The sequence below is a fragment of the Rhinoraja longicauda genome, unplaced genomic scaffold (assembly GCF_053455715.1).
Source record: "Rhinoraja longicauda isolate Sanriku21f unplaced genomic scaffold, sRhiLon1.1 Scf001152, whole genome shotgun sequence".
Classification (NCBI taxonomy): domain Eukaryota; kingdom Metazoa; phylum Chordata; class Chondrichthyes; order Rajiformes; family Arhynchobatidae; genus Rhinoraja; species Rhinoraja longicauda.
Window position 1 is genome coordinate 16,281 of NW_027602368.1, and position 21,680 is coordinate 37,960.

The following is a 21,680-nucleotide window of genomic DNA, read 5'->3' on the forward strand; positions in this document are numbered from 1 at the left end:
CTCTCCCAAGATGCTGCCTGACCTGCTGAGTTACTCCAGCATGAGATGAAGATATTGTTGTGATCAGAAGTCTGGGCCAGGTTTTACAATTGCTGCATGTTATTAACTTGTGTATGTTGGAAGGTTGCCTCATCAAGATTAAAAGATTAAATTTCAAAGCCCCACACGCCTCCAATATTATATAAATATCCCAAGGTGCTTCACAGGAGTGTTATTAGTCAAAATTTGACACAGGGCATCAAAAAAAAATTGGCAGAAATCCTTCACTGCCTCAAAGGTGCAGGTCATCTATCCAAGGACCAGGCAGCTTGCTCCATCGGGAGCTACATTCCCAGCACTCTGGTGCTGTGGAGCGCAGGATGGGGCTGGTGTCAGTACAGCCAGCACTGCACTCACAGAATGGTCTTGATGCTTCACTTCCATGCTCACAGGCTGCCAAAGATGTCAGTGCAACTAAGGTAGTCAACACTGCGTGACACACACAAACATTGCCTCAAGTGGAAACTAAAGTGTTAACTAGTACATTTTAATGCTAAAAAGCACAGCCACTCAAATAATAAAAGTGTGAAGAAAGGTCCTGACCTGAAACGTTACCTATCCATGTTCTCCAGAGATGCTGCCTGACCCGCTGAGTTAATACAGCACTTGGTGCTTTAAAAAAAAAGCACACTCTCGCACCTTTTCCCGAGCAGTTAATGTTTCCGATTAATTTCGATGGTGACTGCGATGCTTGCAATGTTTAAACTGGCTCGGGCTCAGCGGGCAGATTTTGTGGGAAGTCTGCAAATCTTGCCATCCTGTTTGAGGAGTGCGTGGTAAAGAGCTGTGGCTAGCACGGGCTAAGGAGAAGGTCCATGCTGACCAAGACCAACACCACTGCTGGAATCTGGGGCTGAATACCCAGAGAAATACCTTGGATTTCCATTGATAGCTTCCCCATTTTGACAGATGATTGAAAGCATGGTCAACGAGATGAAATGCACTACCCGAGAAAATGGTGGAAGCAGATACTTGAAAAGTATCTGAATGAGCACTTAAATCACCAAGGAATAAAAATGGGAAGGAAGGAACTTCAGATGCTGGTTTACACCAAAGATTGACACAAAAAGCTGGAGTATCTCAGTGGGACAGGCAGCATCTCTGGAGAAAAGGAATAGGTGACGTTTCGAGTCGAGACCTTTCTTCAGACATGGGATTGATGGAAATGGGATTAGATTTAATGGGTACTTGAATGACAGCATGGACCTGGTGGGCCAAATGGTCTGTTTCTATGCTGCATGATTCTATGTGGATCCCAGGAGAGAAGAGAGAGGAAGGGTGTGACTGAACTGATGGGAGTCTCAGAGCTCAGGTCTTGGTGATTTGTGCTCTGGTAACATGGGTGAAACAAAAGTAAATGAGCAATGCACAAAGGGCCAGAATTGGAGGAGTGTGGAGATCACGGATATTTAGGACTGTTGGAAGCGACAGAGAAAGCAAGGGTTTAAAGCAGTGGAGGGAGCTGTGGGTAAGATTACTACGTGCTCCATACTTACACATCTTGATCCACACGTTCCCGTAATCTCCGCAAACCCTTTTGTGCTCCGGCCATCAAATTTTCAAGAATATTCTCAAAGTATTTGCTTTCACTGAAGTTTAACTGGATAGAGTAGAAAATGTATTATTGCTATGATGTTGCTACGTTTGTTGCTATTTTTGTCCAGTATGAACATTAATCTGTTGAAAGACCATGAGCATAATGGAGATCTTTAAGCCTGTGTCAGTGAAATGTAACCTTGATAATGCTCTGTGGACCATCACTCCCATACTGGGGTATCCAACAAACAAACAATGATCACTCTGGGCAGAAACATGGCAAGGCAGGGATTAAGAAAGTGTAAAACATTTCCGACAACCTTGGAACCTGTACTATGAAAGACAAGGGACTTATCAGATCAATTTTAAAGTGATAATCTCTTTGTTTTGATAATGGTTGTAACAGTTTTCATGAGCCGAATGAAACAAGTATCTCATAGTCACTGCATAATATGTTATTTATTTCTCTATTTACAATCACTTAATTCTGCCATTTCAAATCGTTTTTCTAACAATGGGAGAGCTTGAGTCTATTTCCCAGAATGTGCAGTTGGATCAACATTGAAATTATTTTAAATAAAGGAGTCTTTTTTAAAGGGCTTGGAGAATAAAATGATTGATTATCAGATAGCTAGAAAATGCCCAGATCTGAAGGCGGTCTGAACGTTAATTCCCAGGTCCTCATGGAGCTGCTCGTGAGGCCCGTGCATGTGGCCTGTGTCTACAATACACAATCAAGGAACTGCAGATGCCGGTTTACAAAAGAAATGACACAAAGCGATGGAGTAACTCAGCGAGTCAGGCAGCATATCTGGAGAACATGGATAGGTGACATGTACAAAAAAAGACATTAAGTGTTTCAATCAGTCTGAAGAAGGGTCCTGATGCAAAATGTTCTCCAGAGATGTTGCCTGAGCCGTTGAATTACTCCGGCACTTTGTGTTTTTTTCTACAAATTCCTCTGGCTTAGACATTGTGTTTCACTCTCTTTTGGTGCTCTTGCCCTGTGCCAAAACACACATGAATCTCCCCCCCAAAAAATGGATGAATCTGGGCAAATATATGAAAATAATGTGGTGTCATTCCCTGAAAATGGCCTCCCTGGTTAGATAGGGTGATAAAAATGTATTTTGGTACATTGGCCTGCATCAGTCAGGATATTGAGTGTGTGACCGGGACCTGAGGTTGGGTAGGCTAGGACTTTACTCCTTGAAGCACAGGAGGCTTGAGGGGCGATCTTAGAGCAGTCTATAAAATCATGAGGGGAATAGATAAGGTGAATGTAGAGTCTTTTACCCAGGGTGGAAGAATCAAGAACCCGAGGACATTGGTCTAAGGTGAGAGGGACAAGATTTAAAAGGAGCCTGAGGGGCAACCTTTTCACTCAAAGGGTGGTGGGCATATGAAACGAGCTGCCAGAGGAGGTATTTGAGCCAGGTACTATCTTATTTCTGTGTCTGGGCATCTGCATCTCTTGCCGTCCATGCTACATGTACAAGATGGGGGAGGCCAAAGTGTAGTTATCACAGTATGTGGCTTAGAAGTCATATGAACATGGACTCTATCAGTGAAGGGGGCTCCAGTGAATCATCTTAGATATTGTTAACTGCCTCACCAATGGTCTGTTACGGCAGCATGGTGGCGTAGCGGTAGAGCTACTGGCATGTAGCATCAGAGACCCGGCTTCGATCCTGACTAGGGGTGCTTGTCTATATGTTCTCCACATGACCTGCGTGGGTTTTCTCCGAGATCTTCAGTTTCCTCCCGCACTCCAAAGACGCGCAGGTTTGTAAGTTAATTGGCTTGGTATAATTGTATAAATGTAAAATTGTCCCCGGTCTGTGTAGGACAGGGTAGAGTTATTGTGCGGGGATTGCTGGTCGGTGCAGAATCGGTGGGCCGAAGGGCCTGTTTCAGCGCTGTATCTCTAAACTAAACAGATCACTGTAATTCCAACTTCATTTTATCAAATGCATCCGCCTGGATTTCTTAAAAAATAGTTCCGTGCAAAGTGCGCAAGGTTACACCCTCTGTCGGCCCATCATCACTCACGTGTGCATACTCCTGATCCAAACTGGGATTGTCTTCTTGCAGTATGTAGTCTGGATATCCAATTTGCTCTTTTATTGCCATCGCCTTCGAGACATATAAATAGAAAGAGACGTTTGAAATAATTAGCAAGAGTTTTTACCCATCTGCACTCTCATGCCCACCGTGGGTTTTTCCAAAGGTTCGGTGCAGAGAGAGGGATGATGTAAATCAGCTTCCGCAGCCCCCTGAACAGGTCGCCCCAGGAACAGCTGGAGAAGAGGTGTCCAGGCAGAAATGTCTGGGAGTGGGCTCAACTGGGGAGATCTCGAAAGAACCGCCAACAACTGAGTGAGGTGGTGGACATTCGTCAATGGCCTATGCTCCCTAGAGGAGCAAAGGGCTTAAGAAGAAGAAGCCCCCTGGATCTGACACTGATGAATGGTTCTGTAGAACTGCTGCTGGATGTGTGTTGTGCCAGCAATCTGATTGCATGGTGTTAGTCATTTCAGTGCTACGCAGTTGATAAATGTACTCAATGTAATAAAAATGTACTGCAGATGCTGGTTTATACCAAAGATGGACACAAAATGTTGGAGTAACTCAGCGGGGTCAGGCAGCATCTCTGGGTAAAATGGATAGGTGACATTTCGGGTCTAAAGAGCAGTCCCAACCCAAAGCGTCAACTATCCATGTTCTCCAGAGATGCTACCTAACCCGCTGAGTTACTCCAGTACTCTGTGAAATGTCACCTGTCCATGTTCTCCAGAGATGCTGCCTGACCCGCTGAGTTACTCCAGCACTCTGTGAAACGTCACCTATCCATGTTCTCCAGAGATGCTGCCTGACCCGCTGTTACTCCAGCACTTTGATAAATGTACTCTCCTTACAGTGAAATGAAATATTGGCCATTTCTGGCCTTTGTGATTTCATCGCCCGGGCTAACTCTCTATCAGAATGTTGTTGGGTAAATTAGTCCTCATTGTCCCGGGATGTCGACTCCTCACCATTCCCTAACAATCATGATGTACGCTTCATGTCAGCCTGGGTCCCACAAAGGTAAGCTGCATACTTTCATGTTATATTTCTGATATACCTTCTCCCATTCTGATAATCTACACCACCCACTCTCCCACCCACAAGCTTCCCCCCATTATCAGATGCCTACAAACTTCGAGCCCCCTTTCCCCAAGTACCCAATCATCACTTCACCTTCTCCAGGCCCTGATATGATATTGGTTACCAACCTCCCCAGGGCCTGATGCAGGTTGCCAGACCTACTGCCCGCGTCTGGTCCTCACCAACACTCAACACTCCACCTCTGGCTGTTTGCTTGAACTTAGCCGTGCCCTGACCTACTGATGGGGTGCACAACCCCTCTCTTCAGACCCAGCCCGCACAACGCACCTCAAGGGAAGCACCACAAATCCAGGGCAATCGTGGGGTGAGGCAGCATCTTGGCTGTGAGTCACTCCATTCAAGAATAGCACAATGTTACTGTGGTCATGGGGGAGGGGGACTTCAATATGCAAGTAGACTGGGAAAATCAGGTTGGCACTGGATCCCAAGAGCAGGAACTTGTAGATTCCCCTTGAGATGGTGTCTTAAAGCAGCTTGTGGTTGAGCCACTGGGGAAAAAGCAATTGTGGATTTGGTTTTGAGCAATGAACAGGACTTGATTAGGGAGCTTCAGGTGAAGGAACCCCTAGGAGGCAGTGATCATATGATGGATCTGAGAGAGAGCAGCTGAAATCAGATGTATCAGTGTTAAGGTTGAGTAAAGGTGATAACATGGCATAAGAGCTGGCTAAAGTTAATTGAAAAGGGACCCTAACAGGAATCACAGTGGAGCAGCAGCAGCAGGGGGTTTTGGAGTAATTAGCAAGGAAGGCAAATGCAATTAATTTTCAGAGGACTTGAATATAAAAGCAAGGATGTAATGCTGAGGTTTTGTGAGGCAATGGTGAGGCCACATTTGGAATATTGTGAACAGTTTTGGGCCCCATATCTGAGGTAGGATGTGCTGGCCTCAGATAGGGTCCAGAGGAGGTTTACGAGAATCACCCCGGGGATGATGTTTTAACAAATGAGAAGCTCTCATGGCTCTCGGCACATGACCGCTGGAGTTTCGAAGGATGAGGGGGAATCTCAGAATGAAAGGCCTAGATAGAGTGGATGTGGAAAGGGTGTTTCCAGTAATGGGAGAGTCTAGATCCAGAGGGCAAAACCTCAGAATAAAAGGATGGAGATGAGGAGGAATTTCTTTTGCCAGAGGGAGGTGAATCTGTGGGATTCATTGCCACAGACGGCTGTGGAGGCCAATATATTGGGTATTTTTAAAGCAGAGATTGATGTTTTTAATTAGTGAGGGCATAAATGTTTATGGGGGGAAGGCAAGAGAATGGGGTTGAGGGAAAGATAGTTCAGCCATGATTGAACGGTGGAGTGGGCTAGATGAGCGGAATAGCTTAATTCTGCTCCTATGTCTTATAGTCTTAATGTATCCCCCTGTCCGAGGGCTTAATTGGCTGAAGATTTGAAGATCCCGAAGGTTGGATGCCTCTAAGAGTAGAATAATGAAAATCAAAGAAAAAGAGATCATCCTGGTTGCTTCTTGTCCATTTTTCCATCCAGTCACTTTTGCACCAGTTACCCTAGTTGTGGTAATCTAAGGATTATTCATGGACCATCCTTCTCCACAATCACACATTGTGTGGTGCAGTAGTTAAACACCCCATAACATGGCCTCAGGAGTCTGCTTTCCCCCCCCCCCCCCCCTATGAATAAATGTAAAGAACAAATTTAAATCCTTGAGGTAGCATCATTCTGGAACCAGCACAAATCTATTCACTATCTCAGTGAGTGGAAAATTCCTCTAAATGTAGAGGAAGCCCGATAACCTTTAGCTTTTGTCAGGAGTTATAGCTGTATACTAAACACGATGAGCAGACACTGACCTTTTCCTGTGCTTTCTGCTTAGAAGCTGCATCCATCCATTCCATTTCGTCCAAAGTTTCAATGAACACTTCTCGGATTTTATCAATTAAATCCTTTACCTGAAGGTGAGAAATGTATTCAATAAAAGATGCCAATAATAGACAACACAATCTATGAGACAATAATTATATGATCATCAGTGATGGGAGCAGAATTAGGCCCATCAAGTCTATTTCACCATTCAATCATGGCTGATCTATCTCTCCTTCCGAGCCCCATTCTCCTGACTTCTCCCCATAACCCCTGACATTTATCATATCTTATCATATCAAATAGCTGTTTAACTGTAATCTGTGACTGATTTGGTAGCTCTCTTACTTCTGGGTCAGAATGATGACACCAAAGTTTTTGGCCAGAGCAACAACAATGAGGCAAAATACAGCAAAGGGATTGAGAATCTGGTGTCATGGTGTCAGGACACCAACCTAGCCCTTGGCATTATGGTTCAATGGTGCTTTATTTGTCACATACGCAACTGCACAGTGAAATTCTTTATGCGCATTCACACATGCGGGCGCCACCATGTTCTGGCGCCATTTCCAAAGTCCAAAGTCCGGTCCGTCGCACGCTCAGTCTACTGGAGCAGTTCCTGATCCCAGGAAGCTCCAAGCTCCTCCGTCACCTTCGGATGGGCCCACGATACGACATTCCTTTCCTTGCCCGGCCATCTTGGTGTCCCGAAGGCGCTGACCTTGAAGGTGCTTGAGGCATTACCCAGTCACTTGAGGCATCACCCAACAGAAGCAAGATGAAAGAGCTGGTTGTTGACCCAAGGAAGTGAAGGGGTGAACACAACCCTGAAGTTATCTGTAGAGATGGTCATCAACTTCTTAGGCTTCCCATATCATCAACAATCTAACCTGGTCCCTGCACACAATACAATACAATACAATACAATATATCTTTATTATCATTGTACAGGGGTATAACGAGATTGGGAATGCGCCTCCCATACGATGCAATAAATTAATTAGCCAGTCAGTATTAATTTAAACAACCCAATGAAACAAATTGTAACAGTTTTAAAACAGAATAAAGTGCAAGTAGATCTGTGCCGGTTTGCTGTGCGATGTGACCATCCGGCTCAGCAGGACCAGTTCATAGCAGCTATGGCCCTGGGGATGAAGCTGTTCCTGAGTCTGGAGGTGCTGGCGTAGAAGGACTTATATCGTCTGCCCGATGGTAGAAGTTCAAACAGACTGTTGCAGGGGTGTGAGGAGTCTTTGTGGATGCTGGTGTCTTTTCTGAGGCATCGTGTGTTGTAGATGCCCTCCAAGGCTGGTAGCTGTGCCCGATGGTCCTCTGAGCTCTATGGACTGTGATCAAGAACGTGCATCAGCGTATTCACTTTCTGAGAATATTCAGTGTGAGAGGTTTCTCTCAAATATCTGCAGAAGCCCTAGAGAAAGTATTCTGACATGATGTATCTCAGCCTGGTGTGGCAACTGCTCTGCAGAGAGTGATGAGCCCAGTCCATCACAGGCTCATCACTTCCTCCCTTCCACTCCATCCTCGCGATGTGATCAATTAGGAATGCTGGAGGTACCGCCAAGGATAACTGCTACCCTGGCCATTCTCTTTTCTCTCATCTCTCTTCAGGGAGTAGAGGTGCTTGAAAGCCTGGAAGTCAAAGCTTAAGGCAGCTTCTTCCTCACTGCTATCGACTCGAGAACCAATCACCCCTTTCACACCTCCATCGCAGAGGTGCTGCCATGCACTCCACCTCATTCAGTTATGCCGTTATTGCACTTTTTGTGTACTGCTTCAGATTTGCACCACAATCTCGCACTAGTCTGCGGGTTGTGCATGTTGCTGTATTTACGCTGCTTATTCTGTGAGTTAAATGTGAACAGGAATTTCATTGCAGCGCTGTAGGGCTACACTGCTGGGAATGCCATCCTTCAGAGAGATGTTATCATGGAGGGCTGACAGCGGAGTTCATGAGTTCCAGAAGCAGAATTAGGCCATTCGGCCCATCAAGTCTACTCTGCCATTCAATCATGGCCTATCTATTTTTCTCTCTCAACCCCATTCTCCTGCCTTCTCGCCGTAACCTCTGACACCCGGACTAATCAAGAACCTGTCAATCTCCACCTTAGAAATATCCATTCACGGCCTCAAAAGCCGTCTGTGGCAATGAATTACACAGATTCACCACCCTCCGACTAAAGAAATTCCTCCTCATCTCCTTTCTAAAGGTACATCCTAAAGGAGTCTTGAATCTGAAGCATTAACTCTGTTTCTCTTTCCAGTGATGATGCTTGACCAGCTGAGTGGTTTTTGTCTTACATGACTGCCCAGTTTATATTTGAGCACTGTGGATGAATGGCAATGGTATGATGACATGTATTGGAGGGTGGCAGAGTGTCTTGAGATCTACTGCACTTCCTGAGGTTGTGGTGGTGGCAGCGCCAGAGACCCGGGTTCAATCCGATCTATGGGTGCTGTCTGTACGGAGTCTGTAGGTTCTTCCCGTGACCTGCGTGGGTTTTCTCCGGGAGCTCTGGTTTCCGCCCACACTCTAAAGACGTACAGGTTTGTAGGCTGATTAGCTTGCTAGAATTGTAAATTGTCCCTAGTGTGTGTAGGATAGTGTTAGTGTGCAGGGATCTCGGTGGGCCGAAGGGCCAGTTTCTGCGCTGTATCTCTGAACTAAAGTAAAATGATTTGTGAGCAATGGATGTGTTAGAACTATTTGTGACCATGGAATAAATGGCAATGGGCTGACTGCAAGAATATGGAATGAGTGTAGAGGTGTACGACAAGGCCTGTATGGACAGGGCCGGCTGTAGGTTCTGTTTCCGTGCCTCTAATTCAACAGTATCTGAAAAGATTCTGACACGATGTATCTCAGCCTGGTGACACAATTCTGACACGATGTATCTCAGCCACGATGTATCTCCCAATGTTCTAACCAACATATGGCCCTCAATCATAAGTGGACAGATGGAATGCGTTTCTTTTTGCTTGCAGTGAAGAACTTTGTCTGCACTGCTCTGTACAAGACTTGCTGACACTGCACTACCTGCAAGCCCCACTAGGTGTAAATATCACCAACAATTTGACCTGCTCCATTCACATCGATTATACAGCCAAGAAAGGTCACGGTGGCGCAGCGGTAGAGTTGCTGCCTTACAGCGAATGCAGCGCCGGACACCCGAGTTCCATCCCGACTACGGGTGCCGTCTGTACGGAGTTTGTATGATCTCCCCGTGACCTGTGTGGGTTTTCTCCGAGATCTTCGGTTTCCTCCCACACTCCAAAGACGTGCAGGTTTGTAGGTTGATTGGCTTGGTAAATGTAAAAATTGTCCCTAGTGGATGTAAGAGAGTGCTAATGTGTGGGAATCGCTGGTCAGTGCAGACCCGGTGGGCCGAAGGGCCTGTTTCCGTGCTGTATCTCAAACCTAAACTAAACTAAAGCACACTGATGCCTCTTCTTTCTAGGATGACTGTGGATACTGTTCACGTCCCCAATGACTCTTCCCAACACCTGCAGATGCACCATGGGCAGCACATCACTGCGTTGCATCACGGCTTGGTTTGGGAACAACCACAAGACCACAAGAAATCAAACACTGGCCTCCTTCCCATTGACTCCTTCCAGACCACGCTGCCTCGGGAAAGCAGCCAACATCCACTCACACCCTGCTCATTCGCTCCTCTCTCTATCTCTCGTTGAGCAGAATACACAAAAGCTTGAAAGCACATACCACCGGATACAAGAACAGTTTCTTCCCTGCTGCCCTCAAATTCTTGAATAGGTAAGGATGTATTTTTGTTCTTCCAATCTACCTTGTAGCGGCCCTCACACTTTTCTGTTTCCCTGCAGTTTCTCTGTAGCAGTAACACCAGATTCTGCACTCTGTTTATTTTCTCTTTTGCAGTGCCAGCTGTACTCTTGTATGTCATGATCTGTGTGGATAGCCCACACACAAAGCTTTTCACTGTATCTCAGCACATGTGGCAATAATAAACCAGGACAAATACATACCATCCTCTTACTCCCGCCAGCAAATGCCTCCCTGACGTAAAGGGCTCCCACTGCATTTTCCATGTTGCCATTGATGTAGCTGGCACATTCTCGCCACCGTGCCTCTTCCACGCTGGTACCATACAATGCCTGCCGTGGTTGATTAAGATGAAAGTAACTGTTATATTCATAAATATTGATCACCGGATTTTGCATGATGTTTGGAAACAATTCAATGGTATCAGTTGTAACATAAATTTTTAAAACATGAAACATTAGTACAGGTATCAGAGGTTATGGGGAGAAGGCTGGAGAATGGGGTTAGGAGGGAGAGATAGATCAGCCATGATTGAATGGCAGAGTAGGCAATGGGCCGAATGGCCTAATTCTACTCCTATTCCTTATGACCTTATGATTAGAGAGGCAATATTATCTAACAGTTCTCGCGAACAGTAAACATGAATGTAGATGGAGAGAGAATGTTTGTTTCCATGCTGTATCTTCCAATCCAATTCAAATCAAATCCTTCTGAAGCACAGTACATTTATAATTTGCATTTGTGAGGTGTTCCTGTTGCACGCTAGGAGGTGCCATCAATGACATAGCAGAATTTGGCGTCATAGGATAAGGTAGGATAACAAGATAGGACGCAGCTATGACAAAGTTGCAGATTGCTTCTGCATCTTTCTCCACAGAGTCACCTGTGGTCAAACCACATGACAACAAACATCATATAATATCCTTAGTGCCACTCTTGAAAATCCAAACAGACCAGTATCTTGGCATGAAAGGGAAAGATAAGATGCAAGAACAACAGAAGAGAGTGTCCGAAGCTGGAGCTGTTTATGCTGCTGAAAGTGCAGCAGATCAAACTGAGCAACAACTCATGGAAACACAGTTCCCAAGGCTGCCGCCTGCCATAGGCTGCTTTGTGTTTACAGATTCACAATAAACTGCATGGTCAACTCACTGGATTTTCCATCTTACTTTGAGCAATAAACTCATCAGCTTACACAAGCTGTTTTATGACATCCTCTGGTGTCTGAGACCATGTAAATAGGAAGACGATAATGGACCAAAGTTATTTGGCTCCAGGATTAACAATGGCTTTTCATCTCCTCACTCATATCTTAATTGAAAACATAATGCACAAAAGTATGCAGAGGCTACTTTGTATATACACTTGTAAAATCCCTAAGTTGTAACTTATTAATAAACAGAAAACCTGCTGACTCAACAGGGCGTGATCGTGTAACTGATTCCAACAGCAGCTTCTCCTAGCCTGATTTGACAAAGGATTGTGGCCAAAATGATAGCACATCTTCCAGCATACAGCGCCAGAGTTCGATCCTGACCTCGGGTGCTGCCTGTGTGGAGTTTGCATGTTCTCCCTGTGACCACATGGGTTTCCTCCCACATCACAAAGACATGTGGGTCTGTTGGTTAATTGGCCTCTGTAAATAACCCCCAGTGTGCAGGGAGTGGGTGAGAAAGTGGGATAACATAGCACTAGATGGTCAACGTAGCTTTGATGGGCTGAAAGGCCTCTTTCTATGATGTATCACAAAACTATACAAAATAGTGTCTGATCTATTGCAGTTTTTATTGCGTTATTGTAACAGTCTAGATAACTAAAATCTATAAGTGCAGCATAGTTGTCAAACTCTGTTGTACCCAATTTTAATCTTTAGTCAATAGATTGGTTCAACAAAGAAGTAACGTATCCATTTTCCTCTCGGTCAGCAACATTGTAAAGTTAGCAGGAAGATTCTTTTGGTCTGAGTTCCTGACGTTTAGTTTTAGTTTAGAGATACAGCGCGGAAACAGGCCCTTTGGCCCACCAAGTCCCCACTGACCAGCGATCCCACACACTGCCGTTATTACGCACACACACTAAGGACAACTTACATTTATACCAAGCCAATTAACCTACAAACCTGTATGCCTTTGGAGTGTGGGAGGAAACCGAAGATCCCTGGGAAAACCCATGCAGGTCACAGGGAGAACGTACAAACTCTGTACAGACAGCACCTGTAGCCAGGAACGAACCAGGCTCTCTGGCACTTTAGGTGGGAAGTGTATCTTGTTCATGAAGACTTCAGCAATAAACCACTCCCAACACACTGCTTGCTGAACAAAGCAGACCTCAGGCTTGAGGATGAGTGATCTTGATAAAGCCCAAAGTGAGCATTGTTGAGCAGGACCTTGGTCAGAGCTTCTACCTTCACAATTAATAATTAATTATAGTCTGATCGAAGGATTATAAAAAGTTTACAACAGTTGAAGAGGTTATTCAGCCTATTGTATGTGCGCTGGTCAAAAGAGTCACCAAACTGCAATGGGTAGATTAAGCAGTATGACATTTGCCATCGTTTAACACCTCAAATATAAACAGAAATAAAGCTGGCGAGAGTGCCGAATAGATTCACAAAGATGTAGTCTGGGTTAGAGGGTTTGAGTCATAAAGAGAGATTGGATAGACAAAGGATTTGATTCTCCTGGAGTGAAGGAGGCTGAGAAGCAACATGATGAAGGTCTAGAGGATTATGGAAATAGAGTAAGCGGCCAGTGCTTGTTTCCCATGGTAAGGAGTTTCAAACGAGAGGTCATTACTTAAAGTGAGAGGGAGAGGTTTAACGGGGATTTGGGCTATCAATTTTTCCATACACTGTGGTTGATATCTTGTATGAGCTCCCTGAAGCAGGAACAGTAACAACATTTAACAACAGTGACACACTGAGTGGCACGGTGGTGCAGCGGTAGAGTTACTGCCTACAGCGCCCTGGTTCAATTCTGACTGTGGATGCCGTACTGTACGGAGTTTGTATGTTCTCCCTGTGACCACACGGGCTTTCTCCGGGTGATCTGGCTTGCTCCCACACTCCAACAATGTACGGGTTTGTAGGTTAGTTGGCTTCTGTAATTGGCAACTCTACCGTTGTGCCACCGTGCCACCCCAATCTCTACCAATTACTTTCAACTCGATCTTCTGTGTATGGAAAATGTGACCTTCTATCCATTCTATTGAACCCCATTATAATTTTATAGACCTCAAATCTTCACTCAGCCTCCACGGTTTCCTACTTCCTTCCTGGTCTACTTCCTCAGAAGGCTTAGGAAGTTCAGCATGTCCCCAACAACTCTCACCAACGTCTACAGCACCATAGAAAGCATTTTATCAGGATACATCACAGCTAGGTTTGGGAACGGCTCCATCCAAGACCGCAAGAAATTGCAGCAAATTGTGGACGCAGCCCAGACCATCACACAAACCGACTTTCAATTGACTCCATTTATACCACACGCTGCCTCGGTAAGGCCAGCCGCATAATCAAGGACGAGTCGCACCCCAGTCACTCCCTCTTCTCCCCTCTCCCATCAGGCAAGAGGTACAGAAGTGTGAAAACGCACACCTCCAGATTCTGGTACAGTTTCTTCCCAGCTGTTATCAGGCAACTGAATCATCCTACCACAACCAGAGAGCAGTGCTGAACTACTATCTACCTCTTGGGTGACCCTCGGACTATCCTTGATCGGACTTTGCTGGCTTTACCTTGCACTAAACTTTATTCCCTTATCATGTTTCTCGACACTGTAAATGGCTCGATTGTAATCATGTATTGTCTTTCTGCTCACTGGATAGCAGGCAACAAAAGCTTTTCGCTGTACCCATGACAATAAAGTAAACTGTAACTATACTATAAAATCTGTTGCAAAGAAACCATGCCCAGTTCATCCAATCTTCCTCAACCCTCTTAAAACTCCTATATATCCTCTGTGTAATTGCATGTTTCCTGGAATACGCTGGCTTGAACTGTACAAAGTACTCAAATTATGTCCTAGTTAGCATTGTATACCATTTTTGTGTTACGTTAGTACCCAGTTTGGACAATCTATGACCAGTAATTTTGGGGATAACAGCATCCCTTTTTAACCACTGGGTCAACTTTAGCATCATCTGCCAATAGCTTTGTCAAGCCTCCTGTATTCAGTCCAAATCATAAGTACACATTACAAAAAGCAGGCGCCAAATATTGAGCTGAGTGGAACTCCACCATTAATAGGCTTCAGCTCACAGATACACCAATGACACGTTGCTTCCTACTAAGAACGTGTCCTTGGGTCTGGTTTGCCACTTCCCCTTAGATCCCCTTGTTCATTTTCAGCAACCTGCTATCTTTGGCCTTAACAAAGGCCTTGTTAAAATCCATGACAATCACATTAAAGGCACTGCCTTCACTGATCTTCCTTGCTTCTGTCCTCCAATAAATTGATCACATTAATCATATTTCACCTTCCCTTAACACAACAAGTTTGTACGTTCTCCCCTTGACCTGCGTGGGTTTTCTCCGAGATCTTTGGTTTCCTCCCACACTCCAAAGATGCACAGGTTTGTAGGTTAAGTGGCTTGGTATAAATGTAAAAAATTGTCCCTAGTGTATGTAGGATAGCGTTAATGTGTGGGGATCGCTGCTCTGTGTGGACTCAGTGGGCCAAAGGGCCTGTTTCCACGCTGTATCTCTAAACTAAACTAAAATAAACAAACTCAAACTATGCAGATTATTCCAGTTCCTCTCATAACAAAGACTCAGCAACTCATAATGGAGGTCTGCAACTAGGCTTTGTTAATTTTGATGATAAAGTAGAAATGGAGACCAAACTGGTCATTCGCCTGTAAAGTAGTGAGAACCAGAAGTGAACATAGACCAGTACAGCACAAGAACAGGCCCTTCGGCCCACAATGTCTGTGCCAAACATGATGCTAAGACCATCTCTTAGCTGCCTGCACCTAATCCATATCCCTCCAGTCCCTGCATATCCATATGCCTATTGAAAAGTCTCTTAAATGCCTCTATCGTATCTGCCTCCACCACAGCATGTTCCACGCACTCACCAGTGTAAAAAAACTTGCTCTTCACATCTCTTTTAAGCTTTGTCTTTCAAACCTGTTCACTGCCAAGTTTTTTTTACACTATTGGCCATGACCCAAGTGTACTCAGGGGTGACACTGAACAGGTTAAAGCTATGCCCTCTAGTATTTGATTTTTTCATCCGGGGAAAAAAGGTTCTGACTGTCTACCCTATCTATGCCTCGCATAATTTTATCTACTTCTGCTATCAGATCTTCCCGCAGCCTCTGGCATTCCAGAGTAAGTTGCTTGGGCTCAGCATACCGGTAAGAAAAAGGGTGAGTCGATTAGTACCGGTAGATTAAATCAGTTAAATGCATAATACATCAGTATCACAAAGAAGTCTTTAACCACTGCTGACAACATGTTCCTGCTGTGGAGAGGAGGGAGGGGGGAGAGGAGGGAGGGGGAGAAGAGGGAGGGGGAGAGGAGGGAGGGGGGAGAGGAGGGGGGGGAGAGGAGGGGGGAGAGGAGGGGGGAGAGGAGTGGAGGAGGGTCGGGCGCTGCGCAAATGCGGGAGGGGTTTGGGCCCAGCGGGTCTGTTAGGTCTAATTAGTCTGACCTTTAACTGCTCGGTGGCGGCTCCAGGGCTGAGCGGTGAAGGAGATGCCCGTGGCTGAGAGCGGCAGTAGGAGTGGCGATGCTGAGCAGGAGCTGGAGGGCTGAGCGGTGATGGCAGCGATGGAGACGCCCAGGGTTTAGATCGGCGACGGCAGTGGCGGTGTGATGGCTCAGCGGGAGCTGGAGAGTGGAGCGGCGGCCATGATGGAGACGCCCGGAGTTTAGAGCGGGAAGAAGAAGCAGCGCGATGGATCAGTGGGGCTCCGGGGCCCTGCAATGAAGGAGACGCCCGTGGTTTGGAGTGGCGGCAGCAGTGATGGCGGGGGCTCTGTGGTGGAGCGGCGGACATGATGGAGACTCCCGGGGTTTGGAGCGGGGGCGGCGGCTGTGTGATGGCTCAGCGGGAGCTGGAGGGCGGGACGGAGCGGCGGCCATGATGGTGACACCCGGGGTTTGGAGCGGCGGCAGCGGTGATGGCGGGGGCTCTGGAGTGACGGCTGCGGTGATGGCGGGGGCTCCGGAGCACCGGCCATGATGGAGACGCCCAGGGTTTGGAGTGGGTGCAGCTGCGGTGACGCTCCCCCCACTTGGGCCGCGGGGCCAAACGGGCATCTGGCGGGAAGTGGGAGTTGAACGAATATTACGACCCTCCCAACTGCGCACGCGCAGTCACCCAGCGGCCATCTTACATAAGTGTAGGCGCTGGTCTGGCGGCCATCCTACGTGAGGACCGGCCCCGACTGCGCATGCGCTGGTTTTTAAAAACTTTAAAATGTGAATAACTTTAAAAATATAACACCAATTTCAATAAAACTACCATTTTTACCATTAAAGCGATGACGGTGAGTAAGGTGGGCCTAAAATTGTTGCGCTATCTTGTACCATTTTGGCTGAGGTTCAATCACAAACAAACAAACGAGAGTTTTAGTATATAGATGACAGTTGAACATATTAACTTCTGACTCTTGAGTTGTGGTCACGCCATTACGGGAAGGATGTGGGTGCTTTGGAAAGGGGGCACAGGAGCTTTACCTGAATGATGGCTGGACTAGAGGATATTAGCTACAACTAGACCAAGTGACCTGTTGGGCCCAAACCTCTCCTGCATTGGTGCAGCACCCTGTCCACCCCCCCTCCCCTCTCTCCTCAACCCCCCCTCCCCTCTCCCTTCTCCCCCACTCCCCCCTTCCCCCCCTCCCCTCCTTTTAAATTTTAAAATGTGAATAACTTTAAAAATATATGACTGATTTCAATAAAACTACTTGCATTATCACTAAAGTGATAATGGTGAGTAAGTTGGGCCTAAAATTGTCACGCTATCGTGTACCGTTTTGGCTGAAGTTCAGTCACAAACAAGATAACAAACGAGAGTATTAATATATAGATGAGAGGTTGGACAGTTTTGGATTGTTATCTCCGGAACACCAGAAGTTGTGGGAGACCTGATAGACGTATTATAAGTTAGTAGAAACATAGACATAGAAACATAGAAAATAGGTGCAGGAGTAGGCCATTCGGCCCTTCGAGCCTGCACCGCCATTCAATATGATCATGGCTGATCATCCAGCTCAGTAGCCTGTACCTGCCTTCTCTCCATACCCCCTGATCCCTTTAGCAAAAAGGGCCACATCTAACTCCCTCTTAAATATAGCCAATGAACTGGCCTCAACTACCTTCTGTGGCAGAGAATTCCACAGACTCACCACTCTCTGTGTGAAGAAATGTATTCTCATCTCGGTCCTGAAAGACTTCCCCCTTATCCTTAAGCTGTGACCCCTGGTTCTGGACTCCCCCAACATCGGGAACAATCTTCCCGCATCTAGCCTCTCCAACCCCTTAAGAATTTTATATGTTTCTATAAGATCCCCCCTCAGTCTTCTAAATTCCAGCGAGTACAAACCCAGTCTATCCAGTCTTTCCTCATATGAAAGTCCCGCCATCCCAGGGATCAATCTGGTGAACCTTCTCTGTACTCCCTCAAAGGCAAGAACGTCTTTCCTCAGGTTAGGAGACCAAAACTGCACACAATACTCCAGGTGCGGTCTCACCAAGGCCCTGTACAACTGCAGCAGAGGCAGAGATAGGGAAGACAGTCTGAATCTTTTTTACAGGTTAGAAGCATCAAATACTACAAGGCATAGCTTTAAGGTGAGAGGGGTAAAGTTTAATGGAGGTGTGCGGGGATATTCTTTTTACACAGAGTGTTTTGGGTGCCTGGAAAGCACTATCATGGTTGTGGTGAAAGCAGATACAATAGCGGCGTTTAAGATAATTTTGTATAGGCGCGTGGATATGCAGGGAATGAAGGGATATGGATAAGGGTTGGTCTTGGCTTCATGTTCAGCACAGACAAGGGCCTATACTTGTGCTGTACTGTTCTACGTTCTAAAATGCTGTAAACACTCCATGGGTCAGGCTGCATTAAAGGGAAGTCTTAACTTGATTTCTCTTTCTGCGGATGCAGAAGTGCTTCCAGCATTGTTTGTGATCTTATGGAAGTGCGGCCAGGTAGTCATTGTGGTCTGGTCAAGACAGATCTTGTGATGGGCGTGTAGGCCAGGTACAGGCTGCATACATTCGTGTTCCTGCCACTCGACACTGAGAAAGTGAAAGTCAGTCTACACCGGGAGGAGCAATGATTAATTTAAAAATCCACATTCTCCATCTCTGCACGTAGGCATCCAATCAGCCCAAGCAACACAAAGGCCAAGTGTGCAATCTGGTCAGTTAAAGCTGTTGGACAGGAGAGAGGCCACAGACGTTTAAACAAACTGATTCCCAGGATGCAGGAGAGCCACTATGAGCAGGCATTGAAACTTAGTGACGATCGAGAAAAGCCAGAATGGAAAGCAAATCACTCACAATTACACAAGTCTTCTTATTTTGAAGAAGTAATTAAGTATGGGGTGGAGAGGTGGTTAACATTAAATGAAACCACATGTTAAAAGTTGAACATTCGAGGATTAAAACTAGCACCACATTTTGTACTCTGCGGAAATGCTCTAATTATTATAATTGCTGAAGAATAACAGATGGCCACTTTGTTTGGGCTGCGGTGGCTACATCTTTGTTTAAACTGTGAGCAAATGTTGCTGAGCCTTGCTGTCAGTTATCCTGAGAAAAATGGCCCTCTTTCTTTCTGCAATGTCCCTTTCCTTTGCTCCACTCTATATTTTGTTTACAACCCCACCAACCTCTACATTTTGGATCGCCCTCATTCTTTTTCTGCATTCTATACCTCTCGCAGTTTATTTCATTGCAGTCATTCCTGGAGCAAGGAAAACTGCAGTTTCCAAATTTGCCAACGATACCAAAATAGGTGAACCAAGTGCTTGACCTCTCAAGTCCCCACGTTATAATCCACATAAACTACCCATTTATGAATTAATAATTCATTACTAATTTTTAAAGGAATATTGGATAAATATTTGAATAGTAGGACAATAAAGGATGATAAGTTAAAACTGGTGTCGTGGGATAAATTCAGCATGGTTTTAGTAATGAAGGACTAAATTACCTCCTGTGTCACGTATATATATTTCAATATGGAATTTTAAATAAACCCATTGCCCTGCGCGATGGTAGAGTTGCTGCCTTACGGCGAATACAGCGCCGGAGACCCGGGTTCCATCCCAACTACGGGTGCTGACTGTACGGAGTTTGTACGTTCTCCCCGTGACCGCGTGGGTTTTCTCCGAGATCTTCAGTTTCCTCCCACACTCCAAAGACGTACAGGTTCGTAGGCTAATTGGCTTGGGTTTGTATACTTGGTATAAGTGTAAATTGTCCCTAGTTGTGTGTAGGCATATGTTAATGTGTGGGGATCGCTGGTTGGTACGGACTCGGTGGGCCGAAGGGCCTGTTTCCGCACTGTTTCTTTAAACTAAACTAAACATTAAACCATTATCAGAGACATGAAACCTCTGCTTCTCATTCTGTAGCTCTGCATATCAATTTTCAATTTAATTCAATTTTCAATTTAAAAAAATTATTGGCATGATAAGATACATCATTATATTGCCAAAGCATATCTTTATTTTAAATCTCAAAGACGTGCTGATTGCTAGATTAATTAGCTGCTGCATATTACCCTTGTGTATAAGGGAGATCGAACAGAAGAGTTTAAAGCGATTTTAGATTTAGATTTAGAGGTACAGCGCAGAAACAGGCCCTTTGGCCCACTGGGTCCGCGCCGCCCAGCGATCCCCGCACACTAACACTATCCTACACCCACCAGGGACAATTTCTACATTTGCCCAGCCAATTAACCTACAAACCTGTACGTCTTTGGAGTGTGTGGGAGAACAGGCTACAGGGGACTAAATGGGGAATTATATTGGTGGAATAGCTCAGAGGTAACATGGACACAGCGGGCAGAATGGCTTCCTTTTACGTCTTAAGGAAAAAAAGAAATAAATCTGTCTCTTTGGACAAGTACATCTCTTTTCTTTCTCTTTCTCCTTGTCTTCTCATCTTTCATAAAAACATAAAGCCAAAATTGACAGCCTGAAAGCTTTGGAGATGATATAATATCTCCTGGGATATGAAACATTGTGTCTCTTGCCAAGGTTCAGCCTGATTCTCAAACACACCAGATGAACACACACAGTATCAGAGGCCTTGTAGGAATCAGGCCAGTGGGCACGGACCATCAGGCCTAGTGTGAATGACGTTCCTCTCCGCTAATCCTGCAAACCCTGGCGGAGTTGACAGTGATGGATATTATTGAGTCAGATTCCGGCACAGTTGCTTCTGCCATGATCACGTTTCATTGGCAGTCTGTGGACTCAAGAAATTATGATTATCACTTTTGACAACTGTAAAAACACGACGAGGTGTGAAGTATAAGAAATATGACCTTCAGTGCCATACTGACGAAAGAATAACCAGTAAACCAAATAAAATACAAATGAAAATGTTGAACGATTTAATACCTTGTGGTAGTTTGCGCGGGTATCCTTGTATCGCCTGCTCAGGTTACTGACACGATCTATAACCAGCCGCCAGACCAGATAGTTCTGAAGAGTGCTGTAAACATTAGAGTGAAATTCATGAGTTTCACTCCTGGACATCCAGCAGAGAAAAGACTTAAAACAGCATTAAAAATACTGGCTGTTAAAACCTCCACATTTGTCCTTTTTCCAGGCATCTTCATGAGGAATCGCTGCTGAGGTTGGGCCTTGAAACAGAAAAGCTGATCATAACATAAACAGAAATGCTGGAAGATCTCGGCCAGTCTGCAGCATCTGTGGAAAGAGAAACCAGATAACATTTCAAGTTGTTTCTCTTGACTGGCTGAGTTCTTTCCAACTTCCTCTATTGAACTGATGGAACTATCCAATCTTCAAGCCTACTGGGCAGGGCAGGTTTAATTCAGATTAAAATGAGGTGTTGCATTTGGGCAGGACTTGAAGAGTAAATGGTGGGACCCTGGGGAGTGTGGTCGAACCAGAGAGACCTAGGGGTACAGGTGTACGGTGCCATGAATGAAGCAAAGGTGGTGAAGGCAGCGTTTGGCATGCTTGTCTTCATTAGTCAGTGTACTGAGTACAGGAGTTGGGAGGTTGTGTACAGCTATACAAGACGTTAGTAAAGGCCACATTTAGAGTCCTGTGTACAATTCTGGTCACCCTGCTA

At 45.5% G+C, this 21,680-nt stretch overlaps 1 protein-coding gene across 1 annotated transcript in view; it reads right to left on the reverse strand.

The window, feature by feature from the left end:
* The window catches only part of LOC144591584 (membrane metallo-endopeptidase-like 1), a gene marked incomplete at both ends in the record, with an annotated part of 34,146 nt that extends 13,039 nt beyond the window's left edge, over window positions 1-21,107 (reverse strand). The window contains 5 exons of the mRNA XM_078395652.1: window positions 1,536-1,639; window positions 3,628-3,711; window positions 6,561-6,659; window positions 10,594-10,722; window positions 20,978-21,107. Of these exons, the coding sequence (XP_078251778.1) occupies window positions 1,536-1,639; window positions 3,628-3,711; window positions 6,561-6,659; window positions 10,594-10,722; window positions 20,978-21,107 (546 nt within the window). The remainder of the gene's footprint in view (window positions 1-1,535; window positions 1,640-3,627; window positions 3,712-6,560; window positions 6,660-10,593; window positions 10,723-20,977) is intronic.
* Between the last annotated feature and the right edge of the window lie 573 nt (window positions 21,108-21,680).